At 41.9% G+C, this 24,778-nt stretch overlaps 1 protein-coding gene across 1 annotated transcript; it reads left to right on the forward strand.

The window, feature by feature from the left end:
* Positions 1-659: 659 nt before the first annotated feature.
* Positions 660-14,315, forward strand: Smyd5 (SET and MYND domain containing, class 5). The gene is made up of 9 exons (XM_080280092.1): positions 660-731; positions 1,944-2,071; positions 2,706-2,826; positions 3,177-3,298; positions 5,443-5,526; positions 10,767-11,004; positions 11,251-11,428; positions 13,081-13,303; positions 14,198-14,315. The coding sequence occupies exons 1-9, from the start codon at positions 660-662 to the stop codon at positions 14,313-14,315; spliced, it is 1,284 nt and encodes a 427-aa protein (XP_080136218.1).
* The last annotated feature ends 10,463 nt before the right edge of the window (positions 14,316-24,778 follow it).

Here is a 24,778-nt window from a genome sequence, read left to right on the forward strand (position 1 = left end):
ATTGATTTGACTAGTAACCAAGGAGACTCATTCCTGCCTCATAACAAAGATCCCTAACCCCTTTCTGCTCAGTTGATGGCCAGGTGAAGTCAGACTAGGGTTGATTTGACTGGTAAACAAGGCAACTCGTGTCTACCTCACAACTAAGGCTCGTAGAATTTCACTCAACAACAACTTAGTATTTGGGTTGTTGGAGTGACCCAGTTCCATCAGATGAAAACAAACCAGCCATGTAGATGATCCAGTGGTATAAATGCCTCATCTCTGTCACCGCTTGTTCAAACTCCCTCAAGATGGGTTCTGTGAAGCCTGAAACATTGGAAAAATAAATAGTTCAATCTCTCTCTCTCTCTTTCTCTTTCACCCAACAAAACCAGCTGTATGGCAGCAATAATAGTAGAGAAAATATGTTATTGGACTGAAGTGTATTAAATGTGTATCTGTAGCCTATATCTATTGCCAGATGCCTTAATCCTGTAAAGGGTGACCACAAGCAAATCTCCTCCATGTCTCCTTGTCCCCTGCCTTTATACTGTCCTTCCCCAACTCACAACCCCCTCTCTCAAATAGCTCTCCACTCCATCCCTCCACTTCATCCTCAGTCTCCTGTTAAATGTATTCCTGTGTTTTCCGTGACAGCGCAGGTGGTGGAGGGAGTGATGGCCAGCAAGGACCTGGGAAGTGATGGCCAGGACTCAGGGGTGGAGGTGCGGATCATCGGGGACCCAATAGTAAGTGCCTGTATCCCACTCACTCACATTTTTTTCTGTTTTGTGTAAGGAAGGAGGAACCAAAGGCCAGAAACCCACAAGATTGTTCCCACCTTGAAAATATAAAACCAAAATAACAGAGCCAGATTCAAGATCCATTCATTTCAAAATGCTTGGACACACGACATTAACTAGACTGGGGGTCATAGGCAGTAGGAAAAACAGACAGAAGAAAAGTAATGCAGTTAAAGAGGGATGCCTTCATGTAGTGGTGCCAATATGACCAGGTGGTGGATGCAGATGTTCCATAATCCCCTCACCTATCTCCTAAAATAAAGATGGTGGACTGCAGAAGAAGGGCAGTTTTGGCGTATACTTATACAGTACAGTATATACAGTTCACAGGAGTCATGTTCATATGAGCCTGGGATTGCACTATTTACATAATACTGTACTACTGCTGCTGCACTATTTACATACCACTGTGCTACTGCTGCTGCTACTACTACTATTATTACTACTACTACTCCGCTACTACTACTGCTACTACTACTACTACAGACAGACTGGGGTTAAACTACATCAACAACAATAACAAAAACAGCATCAAATATGTGGAAGAAGTTAGTATGTTTTAGATAACCTCTCTGACATATTAGCCATAAAGAGTACCATCTAGACATACATTTTATAGAACTGGTATACTCTTGCTTACCTTCTAATAGTATGGTAATTCAAGGTGCTTTTATTGGGTTCAGTGTCAACATGTAATTTTCTTGTATAATTGCTAAGTTACATCCAGGAACTGTAAGTGATTTAAAAACAGAAGAATAATGCTAAGAGTACAGATGTTTCAATGTAAAAAAATGAATAATTTTTTCATGCCACTTAAGCTGTTATCTTATGCTTTCCTGACATTTAAACTGTTGTCTTTTATCATTCATTCTATTTAAACTGCTGTCTTATGCTTTCATTCTACTTAATTCGTATATGCATTTGTTATATTTAAACTCTTGTCTTGTATGCATTTACTCCATTTAAACTTTTATTATATTCTTTCATCCCATTTAAACTGTTGCCTTATGCTTTCATCCCATTTAAACTGTTGCCTTATGCTTTCATCCCATTTAAACTGTTGCCTTATGCTTTCATCCCATTTAAACTGTTGCCTTATGCTTTCGTCCCATTTAAACTCATACATTCACCCCATTTAAACTGTTGTCTTCTGTGCAGGGTAAAGGACTGTTTGCCACACGAGACTTCAAATCTGGCGATGTGATCTTTGAAGAGCGGCCATTGGTGTCCTGTCAGTTCTTGTGGAATGCCGCCTATGGGTACCTCGCCTGTGACTTCTGCATGAGGTGAGATGCAGATAGATTTTCACACTTTAGCCTGTAAGCTTACTAATTCTATCTCTGTCTGTCTATAGCCAGATGCCTTAATCCCATAAGGGGTGGCCACAAACAAACTGCATCCATGTTGTTCTATCCCCTGCCATTTCACTGCACTGCTCCCAGCTCGTGCCCCTTCTCTCATACACCTCTTCACTCCATCCCTTCATCTTATCCTCAGTTTCCCCTTCCCTCTCCCCCCCTCCACATCACTCACGTACACTCTCATTATTCTCTCACTCTCCATCCTATCCGCATGGCCAAACCACCTCTGTATTTCTATCTATCTCTTGCCAGACGCCTTAATCCCTTAAGGGGTGGCCGCAAACAAATCGCCTCCATGTTGCCCTGTCCTCTGCCATTTCACTGCCCTGCTCGCAGCTCCCACCCCCCTCTCTCTTATACCTCTCCACTCCATCCCTTCAACTCATCCTTGGCCTTCCCCTCCCTCCTCCGCCCTCCACCTCACTCACATACACAATTCTCATTATTCTCTCGCTTTCCATTCTCTCCACAAAGCCAAACCACCTCTATTCATACCCTCTGTCCCTCCCTTCTTTTTCCCCCGCTCTTCTTACCCTCCCTCCTTTATTTTTTCCCTTAGACCACTGGAGACTGCTGAGGAAAATGCTGCAAGGTTGGCACAGGACCCGCAACTCAGCCTTCCCTACCCAGAATGCTGCGATACACGGAAGGAAGCCATTGTAGAGTGTCCCCATTGTGATGTAAGGCACTTCTCTAGTTTGTGTGTGTGTTTGTGTGTGTGTGTGTGTGTGTTTGTGTGTGTGTGTGTTTGTGTGTGTGTGCGTGTGTGTGTGATGTGATGTACTGGTAATGTGTGGTATTGTTGTGTGGTGGTAGTGTGGTGTGTGGTGTAGTTTGTGGTGATACTGTAGTATGATGTAGTTTGTGGTGATTGTGTGGTGTATTATTTTGTGGTAGCATGAATAGAAAAAAATATGCTGCTGACGAAGATGATGATGATTATGATGATGAAATTAATGATGATGATAGTAGTGATGATGATGATGATGTATGTTAGGTATTCATCACTTAAGCTATAATCCCACAACAGGTGTCCTACTGTAGCAGGGAGTGTCGGGAGAGCGCTTGGAACCAATACCACCGCACACTCTGCCTCCGAACCTTCCAACCAGACCCATCACACCCTCTCGTAATGCTGCAGGAGGCGTGGAAGTAGGATATTCATGTTTATTGTATTTTTTCTGCTTATACTCTTACACCCTATACCCGTTTCACCTTAACTTGGTCCAGAGTATTGCCACCACATCCTCTGCCTCCAAACCTTCCAGCCAGACTTCTCTCCTCTCGCATGTTATTGTGTACCGTACTTGCTTATGCTTCATTTGCCTTTTACACCCACTTCTTCTGCTGCAGAGGGGATGAAAGTAGGATATTCACTATTTACTATTTATATTACAGCAGATGCTTGCATAATGCGTGATCACAGAGCATGATTCTTACATAACACAGAAGGTGCCACTTTGTGTCCCAAAAATGTCACAACGCAGAGAAAAAAAAATAGGTATAACGCAGTGGGAGGAATCTGCTCATTTTTTACAGCACCTGACTATGCGTTGGCGATGGACATAATTTATGTTTCAAAGTCATACTACGCTGCCAGTGATAGACAGAATGCGACTCAAGGCATAAAGTTATGGTTGGAATCCACATAACACCACAAGTGATAGACAGAGCACGGATTGCATCAGCCTATGACGTATTGTTGTTATGTGCCTGTGCGGGGTGTCATTACGGCCTACTGAGCATTCCTGCCCCAGTTGAGCCTACCCTCTCCCTGCGCTTTGGCTGCACACATGCCCAGTGTGATCATTACTCTTTTTATTTTTTGACCACCTGACCCAGCCCGATCATGCCGCCGCACTGTGACCCTGCCAGGCGTTGGAAGTCTCTGACGCAGGAACAGAAGGTGGATGTCATCAATAGGAAGGAGGGAAGACAGCGAAACTTTGACATTGCGAAGTTTTACCAAGTTAACGAGTCCACAATTCGTATGATTCACTGCAAGGAGGAAGCCATTCTGAAGACAGCTCAGGCATATGGAGCCTCACCGATGGACAAGAGAATATGAGTGTCTGACCCTTCCATCCTCTTCTGTCTTTCTTTCCTTCATTCTTTCCTCGTCCTTCCGCCTACGGGTGACTTTACGCTCCCTCGTCTGTCTTTCTTTCCTTCATTCTTTCCTCTTCCTTCTGCCTGTGGGTGACTGTACATTGAGTGACAAGCCAAATGGTTTCCTGTACACCAGGAAACCATTTACTATGCTGGGTGGTAACCATATGACCAAATTATGGCGCCTGGTGGGTGGGTAATTGTGACGCTCCAATAGGATTGAGCCGGTGAAGGTTTATATCCAAGGGGTGGTTGGGGTTGATTGCTCATGTAATGCCACTCAGGGATGAGTGAGGCAGGCCACTCTCATCTTAAATGGCAGGACCAACTTGCCTAGCCCCGGGCTCCTACACTCCTCATGGGGCAACATAGGATTGGATGATGGATGGATGGACTACTTGCATCTTGCCACCTGTCACCTGGGGTCATGTTAATACTTTAGATTAATGCTATAGGCAAAATAGAAAAAATCAGGGATTTTGTAGCAGTTCTTTAATGTGTGCTTTATGTCCTGAATTCTAAGTGTAGTGCAGTACACAGGGACTGTATTAGTATTTTGGAAAAAAAAAAAAGGATCATCTTGTAGAAATAACGTAGACAGACTGCCTCTGCATTTAGCCTCGTGATTATTGTTTTAATTGTGTTTTAACCATATTATGAAGGAAGAAGCATAGGCATTCAGCAAAGAATGTAAATTTCATTATGACATAGTGAATACTCAGACGCTTTACTAACAAAACTTGCATTTATTTTATATCTGTGGTAGAATATGTAGCATCTTGTGCTGATTGAAACATTACTAGCAGTTTATTTTGTTCAAGTATCATTTTAGCTTCTGTGAAGCTTGCTACATTATTATTACTGACAGAGTTTGATAAATTGTTAAAATGTGCTTATGTCTCATTAAGCCTGGGTTCTGTGTCCTGTATGTTTTATGAAGCTGTAATGCTGTCTGCATATGTGGCTGTTTGCAGTCATACTGTAGTGACATCCATTTGTGCTTAAGTGAAGCTTGCTGTTACATCAAGGCTGGTTATGTGCCATATAAGATAAGCCAAGCTTGTTGTTAATTGTGCCATATAAGCCAAGCTTGTTGTTAAATGTGCCATATAAGATAAGCCAAGCTTGTTGTTGAATGTGGTGAGTGACATGTAAGAGCAGCTTTGTAATGTGGGTTTCCCCTCAAGATGGTGGGGTCTGGTGCCTGGTGCCCACCACTGCCGTGCGGCTGAGGGCAGAAAGCGCAAGAGGAACACCGATGCAGACAACGGGTACAATTTGATGCTTTGGGACTCACGCCATTACCACGCTTAAGATTAACCCTTTGAGCCCAGGGGATGTCTTTTTTCATATTATTCTTGCCATGTCCTGGTGATTTTACTCGGCTTAGGATTGACATCTCAGACTGGAGGGGTTAAATACTCTTTGACATTAATATACGGGTACTCCTTCAGTATCAGAAGCCATTCCTTAGTTGAGAAAAATCATAAGGCACAGCAAAAATAAACCACAGTAAACCAGTAAACCCTTCTTCTAATGGGCAGATTGGGGGGAAGGGCAGTTCATTGAAAGTGATTGTCGGTTAGTTCCAAATGTAGCAGAAACAGTTCAAACAATAATGAATAATAATGAATAAACAATACCATGCACACTGAATACACACTTATGAAATGATTTAGCATTTATTATAAAATAGTACAGTATGTTGTATATTAAACATAATGCAGTACAGTACATAGAAACAGAAATTATGAAAACAGTAGCGAGCACTATTGAACAACAGGCACATAGGGCGGGCATCCATAGTTTAAACAGCTGGGTAAGTCCATCATCTTGGTGGAAGAGGGAGTGGGAAGAGGACCCACAAAATGTCCGTTAGATCCGAAGTCCATTTGAACTTTATTAGAGCGAGGGTTTGGTCTGTTAGATCCGAAATCCGTTAGAACTGTGTCCATTAGAGTGAGGGTGTGGTCTGTTAAATCTGAAATTTGTTAGAATCGTGTATGTTAGTGCAAGGGTTAGGTCTGTTAGATCTGAAATCCGTCAGAATCATGTCCATTAGAGCGAAGGTTTGGTCCATTAGATCTGAAAGCTGTTAGAGTTAGGGTTTGGTCTGTTAGATCTGAAAACTGTTAGAATCGTGTCTGTTAGGGCAAGGGTATACTGTAATAAAGACATCACCTGGCATCAATAGGTTAATACTGTAATGCGATTATTGCCGCCTCTGCTTGCCAATAACACCAGTATGATCTCATGAGAATTATCCATTACTGTTACTGTCTATCTCTCAGTTGCCAGACGCCTTCATCCTGTAAGGGATTGCCACAAACAAATCGCCTCCATGTTGCCCTGTCCCCTGCCATTTCACTTCCCTGCTCCCAGCTCACACCCCCTTCTCACATATACTGTTACCAGCTCATGATTTCATTTCTCAGGAGCTTTTATAACACTTAACTTTAACCACTTTACCCTGATGATGCATTGTGTGTGATAAACAAACCATTTTTTTTTTTTCTTTTTTTACAATCCTTTTTTATTCAGCTTTGGAGAGACTTTTAGAACTAGAGGTGAAATATAGCCATCAGTAACATCTTCACTACGAGAGGTCTGTTCTGCGTTGAATAAAATCAGCTGTTAGTACCAAAAATAAAATGTAAAATATTTCAGAGTTGAGTGGAAGGATGGGACAGGAGTGTATTGGTGTTGTGATGAGGAGGGGTAGATTGTGATGGTTTGGGAAGAGAATGAAGAGTTGAGAGGAAGGATGGGACAGGAGTGTATTGGTGTTGTGATGAGGAGGGGTAGAGTGAGTTGCTTTATGGAGATAAGAGTTGAGAGGAAGGCTGGGACTGAGTGTATTGGTGTTGTGATGCAGAACGGTAGATTGAGAGTTGAGAGAAAGGATGAGACCGGGGTGTACTGGTGCTGTGTTGCAGAAGGGTAAATTAAGAGTTGAGAGGAAGGATGGGCCTGAGTGTATTGGTGTGGTGATGAGGAGGGGTAGACTGAGAGTTGAGAGGAAGGATGGGACTGGAGTGTATTGATGTTGTGATGAGGAGGGGTAGATAGGAAGGATGAGACTGGAATGTTTTGCTGTTGTGATAAGGGGGGGTAGATTGAGATGGTTTGGGCATGTGGAGACAATGGAGGATAACAATTGGGTGCAGAAGTGTGAACATTGGAGTAGGGTTGCGAGAGGCAGACTGAAAAAGATGTGGGATGAGGTCATAGAGTGTGACCTCAGTGATAAGAGACTGAATGGGGAGGCTGCCAGATATAGAGGACTGTGGAGAGCTGCCATTAGGTGACCAAGGCTGACGCATGTAAGCATATTGGATCTTTTATAAACGATACAAAGTTCATCCAGTTGTATTAAGATCATACCAGTATATTCACGATCTGCGATGGATGTAAGTGGATGGGGTTGACTCAGTATCCAATATTATAAGGCAATTTTTCTGATTACTTGTTATTGTTAAGGCATATCCATGCTTATACTTTACTCCAGTGTGTGATTTTTGTTTGAAGCTGCCCTTTTTGTTAATCATATCATCATCATCATGGTTGTCACTGTTCTCATCCTGTCACTTGGCCATCAACTAAGCTGGAGAGAGAGAGAGAGAGAGAGAGAGAGAGAAGCCTTTCCATCAGATTATAACACTGAGAGAAGCTTGCATGTAGGATGAGAGAGAGAGAAAGGAAGAAGAAAAAAAATCCATGAATTTAATAGCTCAAATTTTCCCTGATATTGTACAGAGAGAAAGAGAGAGAGAAAGAGAAAGGTAGAAGGAAAAAAATCCATGAATTTAATAGGTCAAATTTTCCCTGATGTTGTACAGAGAGAGAGGGAGAGAGAAAATCATCCTTAAACTTAATGTGCCAACTTTTCCCTAATATCATTCAGGCAGATTAATAACGTATGTCTTTGTGTGCTTGAATTTGGCTCTGTTATCTTGTCTTTATTTTTTCTTGGAGGGAACAAACTTGTGGACAGCTGGCCTTTGGTTCCTTCTTCCTTCCATTAGAAAAATAAAAAAATAAATTCTCCAGGGGGTTAAGGTGGGTCTGGCTGGCTGTACTTTCTGCATCTTCTCAACAGTAATAGGGCTTGGTTGTGTGAAGTACTGAGATGTAATAGAAAGCTTCAGTACACTGATTTGAACATGTACTTAATGCAGCTTCCAATATGTACACTAATCCAAGCATTGTTTTTTTGTGATGGTAGGTGTGATGAAAATTGTGCAGATGTACTCTTTCTGTTACTAAAATGGTATTCAGATTTTTTTTCTTTTTTGTAAATCTGTGTCCTGAAAACCACATATGCAAAGAAATTTTAAAAGTTGCTTTGTTTGTCCAGTGTTGTCATTTTCATTTTATTGTATTCTTTTATTTTATTTATTAATTATTATTATTAGTATTAGTATTTTTATTTTTATTTTTTATTATTATTATTATTATTATTATTATTATTATTATTATTATGATTATTATTATCCATCCATCCATCCATCCTCCAATCCTACGTTGCCCCATGAGCCCAGGGCTAGGCAAGTTGGTCCTGACATTTAAGATGAGAGTGACCAGCCTCACTCATCCCTGAGTGGCATGAATGAGCATTAATCCCCAACCACCCCTTGGATATAAACTTTCACCGGCTCAATCCGATTGGAGCGCCATAATTACCCACTAAGCACTAGGCGCCAAAATTTGGTTATATGGTTACTACCCAGCTTAGTAAATGGTTTCCTGGTGTACAGGAAACCATTTGGCTTGTCACTCAGTGTAGAGTCACCCACAGGCAGAAGGAAGAGGAAATAATGAAGGAAAGAAAGACAGAAGAGGGAATGTAAAGTCACCCGTAGGCAGAAGGATGAGGAAAGAATGAAGGAAAGAAAGACAGAAGAGGGAATGTAGTCACCCATGGAGAGAAGGACGAGGAAAGAACGAAGGAAAGAAAGACAGAAGAGGAAGGAAGGAAAGAAGGATGGAGGAGAGGAAAGGACAGACACCTGAAGGCAGTACTGCATCAAGTTTACTATTATTATTATTATTATTTTGCAGGGACAACTATTCCAGACTTTCAGCATGTGATTTCATTTGTATGCATATTTACTGTTTAACTTTACCACTTTTGATGTTACTGTAGTTATTATTATTAGTTATTTATTTATTTTTTATTATTATTATTATTATTAACATTATTATTATTATTTAAGGATACTTACCCCATCCTTCTCTTTGTCACCACCCTTTGCTCCTTACTAAAAACATATGAGTATGCTTGTCTACTGATGGATATATATAACTTGTCTCTTTTTGTATAAGTGGTGACAGTAATGATGATGATGGTGAAGATGATGTTAATAATGGTTGTGGTGGTGACTACAGTGATGATAATGATGATGGTGTTAATAAGGGTTGTGGTGGTGATGATGTTAATGATGGTGGTGATGATGTTAATAATGTGTGGTGGCAATGACAGTGATGACGATAATGATGATGATGAAAATGATGTTAATAGTTTTTTTTTTTTTTATGCGAGGAAGAAGGAACCAAAGGCCATGGCCCGCAGTAACAGTTCCCTCCAAGAGAAAAACAAAATACAATAGAAAGCCAAATTCAAGATCCGATCATTTTGAGATGCCTGGACACACTGCGTTTGAAAGACTGGAGATCATAGGCAGCAGGAAATACAGACAGAGGGAGACAGTTCCAGAGCCTGTTGCATAAATGAAAGACTGGGAGTAACGGTTAACTCTTGCATTAGAGAGTTGGACAGAAAAGGGATGAGAGTTTGCTGCCAGACGGGTGCTACGCGCCCGTCGTAGAGGTGGAGGAATGCAAGCAGACAGTTCAGAGGAGTAGTGACCATTAAAGTAGTGATAGAAAAGAGCTAAAGATGCAACAGTGCGGCGAAGAGACAGAGGTTGAAGGGAGTCAGTAAGAGGAGGAGAGTTAATGAGACGAAAAGCCTTTGACTCCACCCTATTGAGAAGAGCTGTATGTGGGGAGCCTCCCCACACATGAGAGTTGTACTCCACACAGGGGCGGATAAAACCTCTGTATAGAGTCAACATTTGTGCAGGGGTAAAGAAAGAGCGGAGTCGGCTTAGCACACCCAATCTCTTGGAAGCAGATTTTACAAGAGATGTAATATGATATTTCCAAGATAAGTCCCGAGTAAATGAAACCCCAAGCATGTTCAAGGATGATGCAGGATTAAGCTGAATATTATTAAACATTAATGGGTATACCTGTGGAAGATTTTGTCGGGTTGATAGGTGTAAGAACTGAGTCTTAGATGCATTAAAGACAACCATATTATTTTTACCCCAGTATGGGGATGATGACAGTGATGATGATGATGATGATGATGATGATGATGGTCATGAAAATTGAGTTAGGATGATGATGGTGATTGTCAAAATGATGTGAGTGGTGATGATAAAATTGTTACACTACTCTAAATAGACAGATCCATTACCCACCTCAGCTCTCCCTATTCTCGCAGACAGATGCACTACCCACCCGAGACTGCCTGTATAATGCTGTTGGCGCGGGTGTTGGCGACGGTGAGGCAGGCAGAGGATCAGGAGGGGGCCACGGCACTCTTCCTCCAGTTCTGCCACCGCACTGTCAACCAGGAAGAGGAAATCGCGCACAAGTTGCTGGGCGCTGAGTTCCACAACCAGCTGGAGGCTCTACGCAGCCTGATGGAGAAGAGTCTGTGGGCGCCAGAGGTGGAGCATGTGAGTAGTGGATGACTGGGATTGCGAAACAGATGAGTCCTTTTTATTGGATCATATCGTTTATAAAGGTTTCAAAATGTGTACATGCGTCAGTCTTGGTCATCTAATGGCCACTCTCCATGCTACTCGATCTCTGGCAGCCTCCCTGTTCAGTTCCTTACCCCTGAGGCCACACTCTGTGATCTTGTCCAAGGTTTTTTTTGGTCTGCCTGTGTGTACAAATGATAAACTGTTGTGTTGTTGCAGTGGCTGACTCCTGAGGGCTTCCGGTCGTTGGTGGCGCTGGTGGGGATGAACGGTCAGGGTATTGGCACCAGTCCACTCAGCCGATGGGTACGCAACTGTGACGCACTGAACCTACCACCACAGGAGAGGCAGACCGTGGATGCGCTTATAGACAATGTGTATCAGCAGCTGGAGAAAGGTAGTACTCCCTTCATGATCCAGACAACTCACATTTTTTATCCTTGCTATAGTTCTTTTACCCCAACTTTGCCCAAACTGTTGATACACTTATAGACAGTGTGTATCAGCAGCTGGAGAAAGGTAGTACCCCCTTCATGACTCAGACAACTCATATTTTTTGCTCCTGTTATGGTCCTTTTACCCAAACTTGGCCCAGATTTTTGCCCTTTTTCAGCTTAATTCATGTAGCTCAGGGGCAGAATAAGACAGTACTATGGCTTTATATCCTTTCCATAGCATTTCCTTGGGATTTACAGCATCTGACAGTCATAGGAAGTTTGTGAAAGTGAGATTGAAGGTAATGTTGGAAGAGGTAAACTTAATGTGGTATGGGAGAACAGAGTGGAGCAGTATAGTATGTTGTGAGAGGGAAGGAAGAGGAAAAGGAAGGTTTGAGAGAGTGAAAAAGGTTGTGGTATGGGAGAACAGAGTGGAGTAGTATGGTGTGTTGTGAGAGGGAAGGAAGGTTTGAGAGAGTGAGAAAGGTTGTGGTATGGAAGAACAGAGTGGAATAGTATAGTGTGTTGGTGAGAGTGAAGGAAGAGGAAAAGGAAGGTTTGAGAGAGTGAGAAAGGTTATGTGAGGAGAAAGTAGCCTGGAGGTTAAGGTTTTTAGGAGGGAGCAATGGGTCGGAGATGATGATGATGATGGTGATAATGATGATGATGATGATGGTGATAATGATGATGATGATGATGGTGATATTGATGATGATGATGATGATGATGATGGTGATAATAATGATGATGGTGATAATGATGATGATGATGGTGGTAACAATGATGATAATGATGATGATGATGATAATGATGATGATGGTGATAATAATGATGATGGTGATGATGATGATGATGATAGCAGCAGGAAGAATGTAATAGAGAACAGATCATTGAAGTGAATGAATTTAAACTCTATCTATCTATAGCCAGACGCCATAATCCCATAAGGGGTGGGTGTTCATCTTTGAGTTAGATAAAGGAGTTAAAATTATTAGTACAATGGAATCTTTTATTTTATTTCTACTACCTCCAAAAATCTTTCTTCACATCAGGCAGCCCTCTCATGAAGAAGGAATGAACAAACTCCTGATCTCGAATTTGGCTTACTTGGTTTTGTTTTTTCTTGGAGGAAACAATTTTGCAGTCTCCTGGCCTTTGGTTCATTCTTTCTTGCACAATAAAATAAATGAATCCAGCACAACTCAAGCTTGCATTTTGTTATCAGAGGCTGGAGGGTTCCTGAACAATGAGGAGTCAGGATTGCACCCCCTGCAAAGCTTACATTTCTTGGAGGCAACAATTTGGCTGACTCCTGGCCTTTGGTTCACTCTTTCTTGCATAATAAAATAAATGAATCCAGCACAACTCAAGCTTGCATTTTGTTCTCAGAGGCTGGAGGGTTCCTGAACAACGAGGGATCTGGATTGTACCCCCTGATCTTGAGTTTGGTTCTCTGTTATCTTGTCTTTGTTTTTTCTTGGAGTGAACAATTTTACGGGCTCCTGGCCTTTGGTTCCTTCTTCCATTAAAAGAAAAAAAGAATCTGGTTCCTTCTTTCTTGCATTAAAATAAAAAAATAAATCAACAACTTAAGCTTGCATTTTCTGTTCAGAGGCTGGAGGGTTCCTGAACAACGAGGGGTCAGGCTTGTACCCCCTGCAAAGCGCGTGTAACCACAGCTGTGCCCCCAACGCCATGCCCACCTTCCCGTACAACAACTTCCATCTGGCCATGACGGCGGTGCAGGATATTGCCACAGGTGATGAGATCTGCGTTAGTTACCTGGATGAGTGTAATCTGGGACGAAGCCGACACTCCAGAATTGCCATACTCAGGTGGGTGGCTGTGTTTACGATGGTGGGTTTAATTGCCGGGTTTATTGCTGTACTGACCCTAAGATGCTGGAATGCCCTGGGAGAGAGACAGAGACAGAGACAAACAGAGAAACAGAGAGACAGACAGATGGACAGAGAGACAGACAGATAGATGGACAGAGAGACAGACAGATTTTGAGGTTGGTTGTCATGTTCTTGATGGTGGGTCTGTAGTCTCTCTTTTTGCTTTGTATTTTTTGGTTTTGGTGCCAAGTTCATTCCCTTGCTGTACCCACCCTATGATACTGGAATGAACTGAGAGAGAGAGTGAGAGAGAGAGGGGGGGGAAAAAATATAGGGAGGGGTCATTGAGACTGAATATTCCCTCTCCAGCATCCTTATCATACTGGAAAGGCTGAAATGGTTTAAAACTGTATCTATTTATCTATATTATCTGTGCTGTTTCCTTGCTGAGAAAAATTACTCTAAACTAAATAATGGAACGTGTAAAAAAATGCAACATACCGGAGCTCATATGACAAGTACGTACTGGCTCTTATTCTCGGTGGTTAAGGAAGGTCCCTAACATCTCTTCTTTACTGATTTATTTTTGGACACAGAAGGTTAATATCATTTTGTACATTATTTATGCAGAGTGTGATGGTGTTAAAGTGACTCAAGTAACAGAGAAGAGGACAGCAAGGTGTAATAAGAAAAATAAATAGCTTAGGGAAAGGTGTTAGGGCACTTCCTTAACCAACAAAAATTGTAACGGAAGAGGACAGCAAGGTGTAATAAGAAAAATAAATGGCTTAGGAAGAGGTATTAGGGAGCTTCCATAACCGAGAAGAATATCTGTATTTGAAACTGGAATTGAGTATCTGACGTGGCTGATTATTTGTGTTTCTTTTGCAGAGAGAACTACCTCTTCACGTGTCGCTGTGCCAAATGTGAGAACCAAGTGGGTGACCCTGACGTTACCAGCGAGGAGGATATGGAGGATGAGGATGAGGAGGAGGAGGAAGATGAGTAGATTTAAGGTTGTGAAGGAAAGTCTAGAAAATAAGGTAACATAAGGAAAAAATTGGAATAGCAGGAGTGAAGGAAGAGGAAGACAGTGAGCAGATGTACGGCTGTGAATGAAAACTAAGAAGAAAAGTTGGAAAAAGTTGAAAAAGTATTGATAAGGGAAGAGAAGAGGAATATGGCTTGTCAAGAAGAAAATTTGGACATGGGAAAAGCTGAAAGAGTATTTATAGAGTAAGGGAAGAGGAATATGGAAAGAGTAGGTGTAAGGATGAGAGTGAGGAGCATGAAAGAGGGATGGAGAAATGGAGGGAACAGGAGAGACATTGATAAAAAGGAGAGGAAATATGGATAAGGTGTAGTAGTGAAGATGAAGGAATGTGGATAATGTGTAGGATGAGGGCGAAGGTATATGTACGCAGAGAGTAGTTAATGTGGTAAGGAAGAAGTATGAAATGACTGGTAATAAAGGATGGGAATTGTAAAGACTAACTAAGAGTGGGGAAGAATGATAGAGAGTGAGGGATAATGATACAGAGTGAGGGAGAATGATAGGTAGTGAGGAAGAATGATAGAGAGAGAGAGGGAGATTGATAGAGTGAGTGAGGAAGAATGATAGAATGTGTGAAGGAGAGTAATAGTGAGTGAGTGAAGGAGAATGATAGTGAGTGAAGAATGATAGAGAGAGGGAGAATAATAGAGTGAGTGAAGGAGAATGATGGAGTATTTGTGAGGTGAAAAAATAATGAAATGACCAATGATAAGGATGAGAAGCGTAAAGACTAACTAGGAGTGAAGGACAATGATAGTGAGTGAGTATATATTTGTCAGGAAGTGAGAAATTATGAAGAATGAACAGTGTAGAGATAGAAGTGAGGGAGAATGACAATAGAGAGAGTATTTGTTGGGTCATAGGAGGTTTATGTATTAGCCTTGTGGACTTTGTATGATGGAAGAGTAACAGGGATGGAAATTAATTATCGTCTTTTAGTCACTGACGGGAAATTACTGATTGTGTTGGCGCTGTAAATATGTCCTGTAGACTTCCTGAATGAGATAGGTATTATTATTATTATTATTATTATTTTTATTATTTTTCATTCATCATTCACTCATCATTCATTCATTCATCATCCAGTCCTGTGGCGCCCCATGAGGAGCATAGAAGCCCGGGGCTAGGCAAGTTGGTCCTGACATTTAAGATGAGAGTGACCAGCCTCACTCATCCCTGAGTGGCATTATGTGAGCAATAAACCTCAACCACCCCTTGGATATGAGCCTGCACACGCTCAGTCCGATTGGAGTGCCGTAATTACCCACAAAACCACCAGGCGCCATAATATGGTTACCACCCAGTGTAGTAAATGGAATCCTGGTGTACAGGAAACCATTCGGCCTGTTACTCAGTGTAAAGTCACCCATAGACAGAAGGAAGGGGAAAGAATGAAGGAAAGAAAGACAGAAGAGGGAGTGTAAAGTCACCCATAAGCAAAAGGAAGAGGAAAGAATGAAGGAAAGACAGACAGAAGAGGAAGGAAGGAAGGAAGAGAGGAAAGGGCAGACCCCCAAAGCAGCACTACATCGAGTGTGTGGATGGTGAGCATCCCCACCTACCACTAGTTATTATTATCATTATTATTATTATTATTATTTAGTCATTATTTCTGTAGCATGTTATTGATAGCTAGTTCTTCCTCTATCATGCTCATTGTTTCCTTGCCTCCTGAACCTTGCCTCACCCAGTCATAAGGTGAGGTCAAAATAATGATGATGATGATGATGATGATGATGAAGTTGTTTGTTGTAACTGAATATTTTTTAATGGAGTGAGGTGGAGAGATGAGGAGGAAGTAAAGACAAGTGAGGATAGGGAGAGAAGGTAAAGAAGAGAGTGGGGAGTGTGGAAGAAGTTGGAGAGAGGAGGAAGAAGAAGGACATGGAGAGAGGTGGAGAGATAAGGAGGAAATAGAGAAAGGTGAGGATAGGGAGGGAAGGTAAAAGAGAAGAGGATGAGGAATTTCAGGAGGAAGGAGGAGGAGAGGGTGGAGAGAGGAGGAAGAAGGAGAGGTTGGAGGGATGAGAAACATGGAGAGATGAGGAGGAGGTAAAGAAAAGTGAGGATAGGGAGAGGTCAAAGAGAAAGAGGATGGGGAGTTAGGAAGGAGGAGGAGGAGAGGTTGGAGGGAGGAGGAAGAAGGAGAGGTTGGAGGGATGAGAAACATGGAGAGAGATAGAGTGAAAAGGAGGACGTAATGAGAAAGATAATGACTAAGAGAGTAAGAGTAATTGAAATAAAACGGCTGAGTTATTGCGTTTGTTAGAGGGAAGAAAGAGAAGTTGGAGAGAGGAGGAAGAAGGAGAAGTTGGAGGGATGAGAAACATGGAGAGAGGTGGAGAGAAATGGAGGAAGTGAAGAGAAAGATAATGACTAACAGAGTAAGAGTAATTGAAAGAGATGGCTGAGTTATGGCATTAATTAAAGGGAAGAAGGAGAAGTTGGAGAGAGGAGGAAGAAGGAGAGGGTGGAGGGATGAGAAACATAGAGATGGAGAGAAGAGGAGGAAGTAAAGAGAAAGATAATGACCAACAGAGTAAGAGTAATTGAAACAAAATAACTGAATTACTGTGTTGATTCGAAAAAGGAAGATGGCAGCCAGATACGCAGGAGAGAAAATAGATAGGAAAGGCAGATAGAAAAAAAGATATAGGAAAGCAGATAGAAAAATATATAGGAGAAACAGTACAGAAATATATGGAGTCTTTTGCAAGTATAATATCCTTAAAATTTTTGATACTGGTTGAAAATAAATTGAGAACTGAAGCAATGGGTGAAAAAAAATGAGAATGTCCTTTTGTATGATACGAAAATGATCCAGATTCAGTTGATAGATTTGGATATACGGATTACAGTTTATGATGGATTTATTAGTTTCTCTCTCTCTCTCTCTCTCTCTCTCTCCCAGTCTCTTATACACACGAATTTCTTAAAGTACAATTGTCTAATATTTGATGGGAAGGGTCTGTAAATATATTGGATTATGGAGGGGAGAATTTTGAGTACAATTCATACTTCTGTTGCATAGATGTTCCTTGTGTTGCATTTTATGTGCTTATTTAATTTTGTAATAGTCTGTGTGCATTTTTATATTTAGGTTCCTTTAAGTATTATTCTCTGTGACAAGGAGAGCATGTTATCACCTCTGTTAGTTTGTTTGTCTGTTAGCAGGATTACTCAAAAACTAAAAGAGAGATTTGGACCAAATTTGGTGGGTAGATAGCCCATGTCCCAGGGAACAATCGATTAACCTTTGACATCGATCCGGATCATATCACAGATTTTGGATCCGGAAAACACATTTTGCAAAACCCTAATCAGTGATGAGAAATCCTAACCCATTATGAAGAGTGGTTTGGAAATTACGTTGCCCTGTCGGTGAGATGTGCTCCACTACCCCAATGAGTGCCCGTCTAGTTATTATTATTATTATTATTATTATTATTATTATTATTATTATTGCAGGATTATTTTCTTTATTTTTTTAGTTAGGATGGTGATTGGGTTATGAATCATTTATGGTGGAGAGGCTTTGAAAAGACGCTAGTGATTTGTCTCTAGTTCACGTCACTCTTAACATTTGTCATGCTAGAAATTGATGCACTCACTCTCTCTCTCTCTCTCTCTCTCTCTCTCTTTCTCCGTTATTGGCATCACATCAGTCTGTCATTCAACCACTCCCCATCCTGCTCATTTGTTTTCAGTTGTAAATTGTGAGAGTGTGTGTGTGAGAGAGAGGGAGAGAGAGAGAGAGAGGTGTTTGTTAGAGGTAGGTGGAGTTGAAGAGTTTGTGTGTGTGTGTGTGTGTGTGTGTGTAAAAGAGAGAGAGAGACAGACAGAGAGAGAGAGAGGTATAACTGAACTATATTACCTTTGAAAGTTAGAACTATCTTTAACCAGCCTGACACACAGCTGGTGAGGTGGCCTAGGATATTCTGACCTTTTATAACCTTTCTCAAATACACACAACCCAATCCCACCAATACACTTAGAGGAGAGAGTGTATGTGAGTGAGGGAGGCTGAGGATGAGATGGAGGGGTGGAGTGGAGAGGTATAGGAGAGAGGGTGTGTGAGCTGGGAGTGTATGTGAGTTAAGGGGGGAGAGGGAAAGGGAGGCCAAGGATGAGATGGAGAGATGGAGTGGAGAGGTATAGGAGAGATGGGGGTGTGAGCTGGGGGCAGGGAGGTGAAGTGGTGGCAGACAGGGGGACATGGAGGTGATTTGTTTGTGGCCACCTCTTCCAGGATTAAAGGCATCTGGCAATAGATAGATAGATAGATAGATTTTAGTTCCTTGCTAGTGAGATTGTACAGGGATAAAGTAATTTCAGAGGCCTTAGTGAACAATTGGACCTTGTTAGTTAATTAATCTCCCTAACACCTTTTTCTAAGTGATTTATTTGGCCTATTATACCTTACTGCCTATATTCTCATCAACTGAGGAAGCACCCTAACACCTTCTTCTAAGTGATTGATTTGGCTTATTATACCTTGCTGCCTGTATTCTCAGTTACAGAAGCTCCCTAACACCTTTTTGTAAGTGATTTATTTTGCTTATCATACCTTACTGCCTATATTCTCGTCAGTTATGAAAGCTTCCTAACACCTTTTCCTAAGTGATTTATTTTCTTATACCTTAGTATCCTATTCTGAGTTACCTAAATGCTTCCTACATCAGCATACTCTTCATTAATAACTTACAAATGGATATTAACCATCCTTAACACCTTTTTCTAAGTGATTTATTTTGCTCATTATTCTGTACTATATTCTGAGTTACATAAATCCATCCTGCATCACCATATTCTGCATGAATAATGTACAAAAGGCTATTAACCAGCCATCCAGAAATAAATCACTAAGGAAGAAGTGCTAGGGAGCTGTGTGGAGGTAGGTGGAGAGAGAGAGAGAGAGAGAGAGAGGATATGTGGGTGAGTAGAGTCATTTGATTGTTAGATTGGTTAGTTGTTAGTAGTGGTGATGGTGGAGAGGGAGGCCTTCATGTGGTGGCACTGATATAACCATGCGGATCCACTGCCTGGTTATACACACATCCCTCAGCCTCCTTCCTATCCCCCAGAAGGAGAATGGTGGACTGCTGTTACTACTGTTAGCAATAAAGTGGATGAGAGAAGAGATAGACCACAAAAACCTTGGATAGACGGAGGAATGGTGGACAGAGAGAGAGAGAGAGAAATAGTAGAGTTCTCTGTGATATTAGAGATTGAGAGAGAGAGAGAGAAATAATGGAGTTCTTTGTGATATTAGAGATTGAGAGATAGTGGAGAGATCTTTGTGTGATAATGGAGATTGAGAGATAGTGGAGAGTTCTTTGTGATAGTGGAGATTTAGAGATAGTGGAGAGTTCTTTGTGATAGTGGGGATTGAGAGATAGTGGAGAGATGCTTGTGATAGTGGAGATTGAGAGATAGTGGAGAGTTCTTTATGATGGTGGAGATTGAGAGAGTTCTTAGTGAGTGTGGATATTGAGAGAGTTCTTAGTGAGTGTGGAGATTGAGAGATAGTGGAGAGACAGTGGAGATCTTTGTGTGATAGTGGAGATTGGGAGATAGTGGAGAGATCTTTGTGATATTGGAGATTGAGAGATAGTGGAGAGTTCCTTGTGACAGTGGAGATTGAGAGATAGTGTAGAGTCCTTCGTGAGAGACAAAGAGATCGTGGAGACACAGTGGAGATCTTTGTGTGATACTGTAGGTCTCTGTCACACTTGTTAGAGACACTTTGTGATGTTGTTGTGTTTGTGTTGAGTTTGGTGGCATTGAACTTAGAATATCTGCAACAAATTTCCTTGCATGTTTAATTTATTGTACCTTTCCCCTTAACCTTTACAATATACTGATGTCTTTTGTAATTAATTTTGCAGATGATATTATTTGTCGTATGAAGGGCCTTGTTTTTCATGCTGGAGAGGACTGCCTTCATGAGGTGGCACTGATATAACCTGGTGGCTCCACTGCCTGGTTATACAAACATCCCCCCAGCTACTTCCCTATCCCCCAATGCCTTCCCTATCCCCCAACATGTTCCAAATCCCCCAGCATCTTCCCAATCCCCCCAACATCTTCCCAATCCCCCATCATCTTCCCTATCCCCCAACATGTTCCAAATCCCCCATCATCTTCCCAATCCCCCCAACATCTTCCCAATCCCCCAACATCTTCCCTATCCCCCAACATCTTCCCCATCCCCCAGCATCTTCCCTGTCCCCCCAACATCTTCCCTATCCCCCATCATCTTCCCTATCCCCCAACATCTTCCCTATCCCCCAACATCTTCCTCATCCCCCAACATCTTCCCTATCCCCCAGCATTTTCACTATCCCCCAACATCTTCCCCATCCCCCCAACATCTTCCTTGTCCCCCAACATCTTCCCTATCCCCCAACATCTTCCCTATCCCCCAACATCTTCCCTATCCCCCAACATCTTCCCTCTCACCCAACATCTTCCCTCTCACCCATCCCCATCCCCCAACATCTTCCCTGTCCCTGTACATCTTCCCTCTCACCCATCCCTATCCCCCAACATCCTCCCCATCCCCCCAACATCCTCCCCATCCCCCAACATCTTCCCTATCCCCCAAAAGGAAGATGGGCCACAGAAGAAGCATCAGTTAAACCCTGCAGTCCATCAGGTTCAAAATTCAAACAAGGTAGGGACCACAACAAAAACAATAGGGACCTTTGTTGTAAAGGAGTTAATGAAGAGGAAATCAACCCTCCTATGTTAAAAGTGGGGAGCGGGGTAGCTCGGTGGTAGAGTGTCGGGCTCATAATCGTGAGGTTGCGAGTTCGCGCCCCGCCCGGTGACTGCCGTCCTGGGAGGGGTACCGCTCTCATGTAACCCTAGCAGGGCTATATGATCTGATGAGGTCTAGCTCGGAGAATAATCCCTTTTTATTGATAAATATATATTAAAAGTATTTCCTAAGCTGAATAAAATCATCTGGACTTAGGAACAATGATATAAAATGTGAAATAAACTATACAATCCTGGGTTGAAGGGAGTAGCATGGAATCTCACTGACTTAACCTCGCAAAACTAGCCTTACCTAACCACTTGTTTAAATATTAGCACAACCTGTATAGAGATAGACCTATATTCTTGTTGGTTAAGAAAGCCCCCTAACACCTCTTCGTACATGGTTTATTTGGCTTAGGCTATTGTACCTTACACTCTCCTGAGCCATAAAAATCCTCGTAATGTTGCCAAACTCTGCATAAATAAAGCAGTGAAGGATATTAACCAGCCTATCCAAAAATAAATCGCTATGTACATTATTAATGCAGTGTATGGCGATTTTCGAAGGATTTAAGTAACTGAGAATAGGGTAGTAAGGTATAATAAGCAAAATAATTCACTTAGAAAAGGGTATAAGAGAGTTTCCTCAACTGACGAGAGTATGAGTCATAATTGAGCTTCATGACTTCAGCAGCTTTACGTTGATCGTTGTAAAACCATGCTGTTAATATTTAGGGTGCGTGGAGTGAAGCCAGATATGCACTGTTATGTTGTAAAGTGAGATCTCAGTGTTAAAATAGAGAAGAAAATCCAACATGTAATACTATTGTTGGTGCTTGTCTGCCTTCACGTCTGGGCACCTGTATTATTTGATTTCAGAATAAACAGACACTTGTACATTTGAGCATTATGGATGTTATTTTTATGATTCTGTGTTTATCAGTGAATGTACATGTATAAAGTTGTGAGAGTGTTAACACCTTGATGGACACACCCACATGAGAACTTTTAAGAAGTGAGGAAATAACTTTACATTGATGTATATTTTAACAGAAACTTCATTACTGGTTTTGCTTGAAGTTGTTAGTGTGCATATTAGCCTGCCAACCCTGCTTTGACCAACCCTGCTCAGACCAGTAACCACCAAATAGTTTTGACAGTTGGGAGTTTCTTAAATAAGTTGTCCCTAAAGGCGTTAGTACAGATTAGCAGGAAAAGACTAAACAAAATAAGGAAACAAACAGCATTGGTTTTAGTGCAGAAATAAGTGTACAGTCAATCTTTGTTATAAGTCACCTACAAGCTGTATGTTGCCAAGCTGAGGTCAGTGAAGTGTTGTTCTTTGCCATGTTTGGTAGATTCTTTGTGTTGTGTTGATCTGGGTTTTGCAAATTCCTCATTAGGCTGTGTGTTTCTTTCACTGGGAAGTATTAAGGTGCAAGATATTCCCTTAGCATATAAAGGATTAAGGTGCAAGATATTAGGCTGTGTGTTTCACTGTCAAGTATTAAGGTGCAAGATATTCCCTTAGGATATCAGGGATTAACTTGCATAGCTTGTCACTTCGTACCACCCAGTGCAGTAGTGACAGAAGCACACATTTAAAGTTTTTTCTACTTTCCAGTTTCCAGTGGGTTGTATCAAAATTGTGATGAGGGCATAAATTGCTGCAGTCTAAATGCCCTTTTCCAGTGATATCAGTTTTATGCTTATGCTTTTGTAAATAAACAAATTTGCTCTATGTCTTTCACCTTTTTTTTTAAATCACTTTGTGGTAGGTGGGGGCGCTCACCATCCACTCACTCAATGTAGTGCTGCTTTCGGGTGTCTGCCCTGGCCTCTTCTCCGTCCTTCTTTCCTTCCATCTTCTTATATCTTTCTTTCCTTCATTCTTTCCTCGTTCTGCCTACGAGTGACTACACTCCCTCTTCTGTCTTTCATTCCTTCATTCTTTCCTCTTCCTTCTGCCTATGGGTGACTCTACAGTGAGTGACAAGCCAAATGGTTTCCTGTACACCAGGAAACCATTTACTACGCTGGGTGGTAACCATATAACCAAATTTTGGCGCTTGGTGGTTTAGTGGGTAATGATTGTGCTCCAATCGGATTGAGCCGGTGAAGGTTTATATCCAAGGGGTGGTTGGGGTTTATTGCTCGCGTAATGCCACTCAGGGATGAGTGAGGTTGGTCACTCTCATCTTAAATGTCAGGACCAACTGCCTAAACCCGGGCTTCTACGCTCCTCATGGGGCAACGTAGGATTGGATGATGGATGGATGGATGGATGGATTTAAATCTGTTACATTGGAACTGACTCGAGTATGTGAGCCATGAAGATGAAGGCATGTTGTCAGCTGGAGTTTTTTTTTTTTGACACCTCAGTCTTAAAAAAATCATTGCATATTTGTGGCGTGTACAGAATGAAAAAACAAATGGAAGAACAGAAAACTCATCCTGTTTCAGCCACCCAGGGTCCTCAACTTTGTCTTTGGGAATAACAAACATTTATATCCAGTATGTATGTACTGAAGTGTGAACATTGAGGGTGGTGTTGCAAGAGACAGACCAAAAAAACCTGGGATGAGGTCACAGCGTGTGACCTGAGGGATATGGGACTGAACAAAGAGAATGCTCCTGATGAAGCAACATGACACCTGCCGTTAGGTGACCAAGGCTGATGCATGCAAGTATGTTGGAGCCTTTGTAAGTGAACCATGATGAAATGAGTTCATAATGGACTGCTGTACAGAATAACTGCCTGCTTTAGTGTGGGGGCTGCTTGTACACTTGATTTACTAGTCTTCCCAGTGAAGAGTATGAGCTGTATGGAAGAAATTGATACTTTGGACCACATCCTTGTTTTAATGACCCAGGTGCTGGAGAGGAACACCTTCAAGTGATGGCACTGATATAATTGGACAGTGGAGCTACCTGGTTATACAAATGTCCCTCAACTCCCTCCCTATCACCCAAAAGGATGATGGTGGACTGTGTGAGAAGGGCAGTTTCAGCCTGCAGTCTATTAGGCTCACATTCACATGAACTTAGAGCTGCTGCTGCTGCCTACCCACCCATCTTGATATAACTGTCCATCTACCTGTCCACCTCTCTTGCCATCTACCTATCCACATTGCACCTCATACCTTAATTATATATTCTGTACATTACACTTCAGTGTGGTGGTGGAGAGGGACACCTTCATGTGGTGCCACTGATGTAACTGTGTGGTGGAGCTGCCTGGTAATACAAACATCCCTCAACTCCATCTGTCCCCCCAAAAGGGAATGGTGGAGTGTCAGAGAAAGGCACCTTCTGCCTGGAGTGCACTGGGTTTACGTTACAGATGAACCCAAGGCTACTTCTGCTGCTGCTACTGTTAGTACTACTACTACTATGACTACCACTACTGTTACTACCATTACCACTACTACTGCTACCACCACCACCACCACCACCACCACTGCAGGTACATCCAAACCATTCTGTTCCTTTTTGGAGAGACTGCATTTTGTGTATGTGTGTGTGTGTGTGTGTGTGTGTGTGTGTGTGTGTGTGTGTGTGTGTGTGTGTGTGTGTGCGTGCGTGCAGCTCAAAATTGGTGGCCTCTTTTTTTTTTTTTTTGGAGGGAATGGTGAGGCAGCTGTCTCTTTTCT

The sequence above is a fragment of the Coenobita brevimanus genome, chromosome 83 (assembly GCF_032717465.1).
Source record: "Coenobita brevimanus isolate Jiangsu-jjx chromosome 83, ASM3271746v2, whole genome shotgun sequence".
NCBI lineage: Eukaryota > Metazoa > Arthropoda > Malacostraca > Decapoda > Coenobitidae > Coenobita > Coenobita brevimanus.

What these genes read in the sequence shown, in the direction of transcription:
- Smyd5 (XM_080280092.1), top strand. Translation starts at nt 660, where the DNA reads ATGGCCAGCAAGGACCTGGGAAGTGATGGCCAGGACTCAGGGGTGGAG. An exon ending in GCCTGTGACTTCTGCATGAG is followed by an intron (nt 2,072 to 2,705) that starts GTGAGATGCAGA and finishes TTTTTCCCTTAG; the next exon opens with ACCACTGGAGACTGCTGAGG. An exon ending in GGGCGCCAGAGGTGGAGCAT is followed by an intron (nt 11,005 to 11,250) that starts GTGAGTAGTGGA and finishes GTGTTGTTGCAG; the next exon opens with TGGCTGACTCCTGAGGGCTT.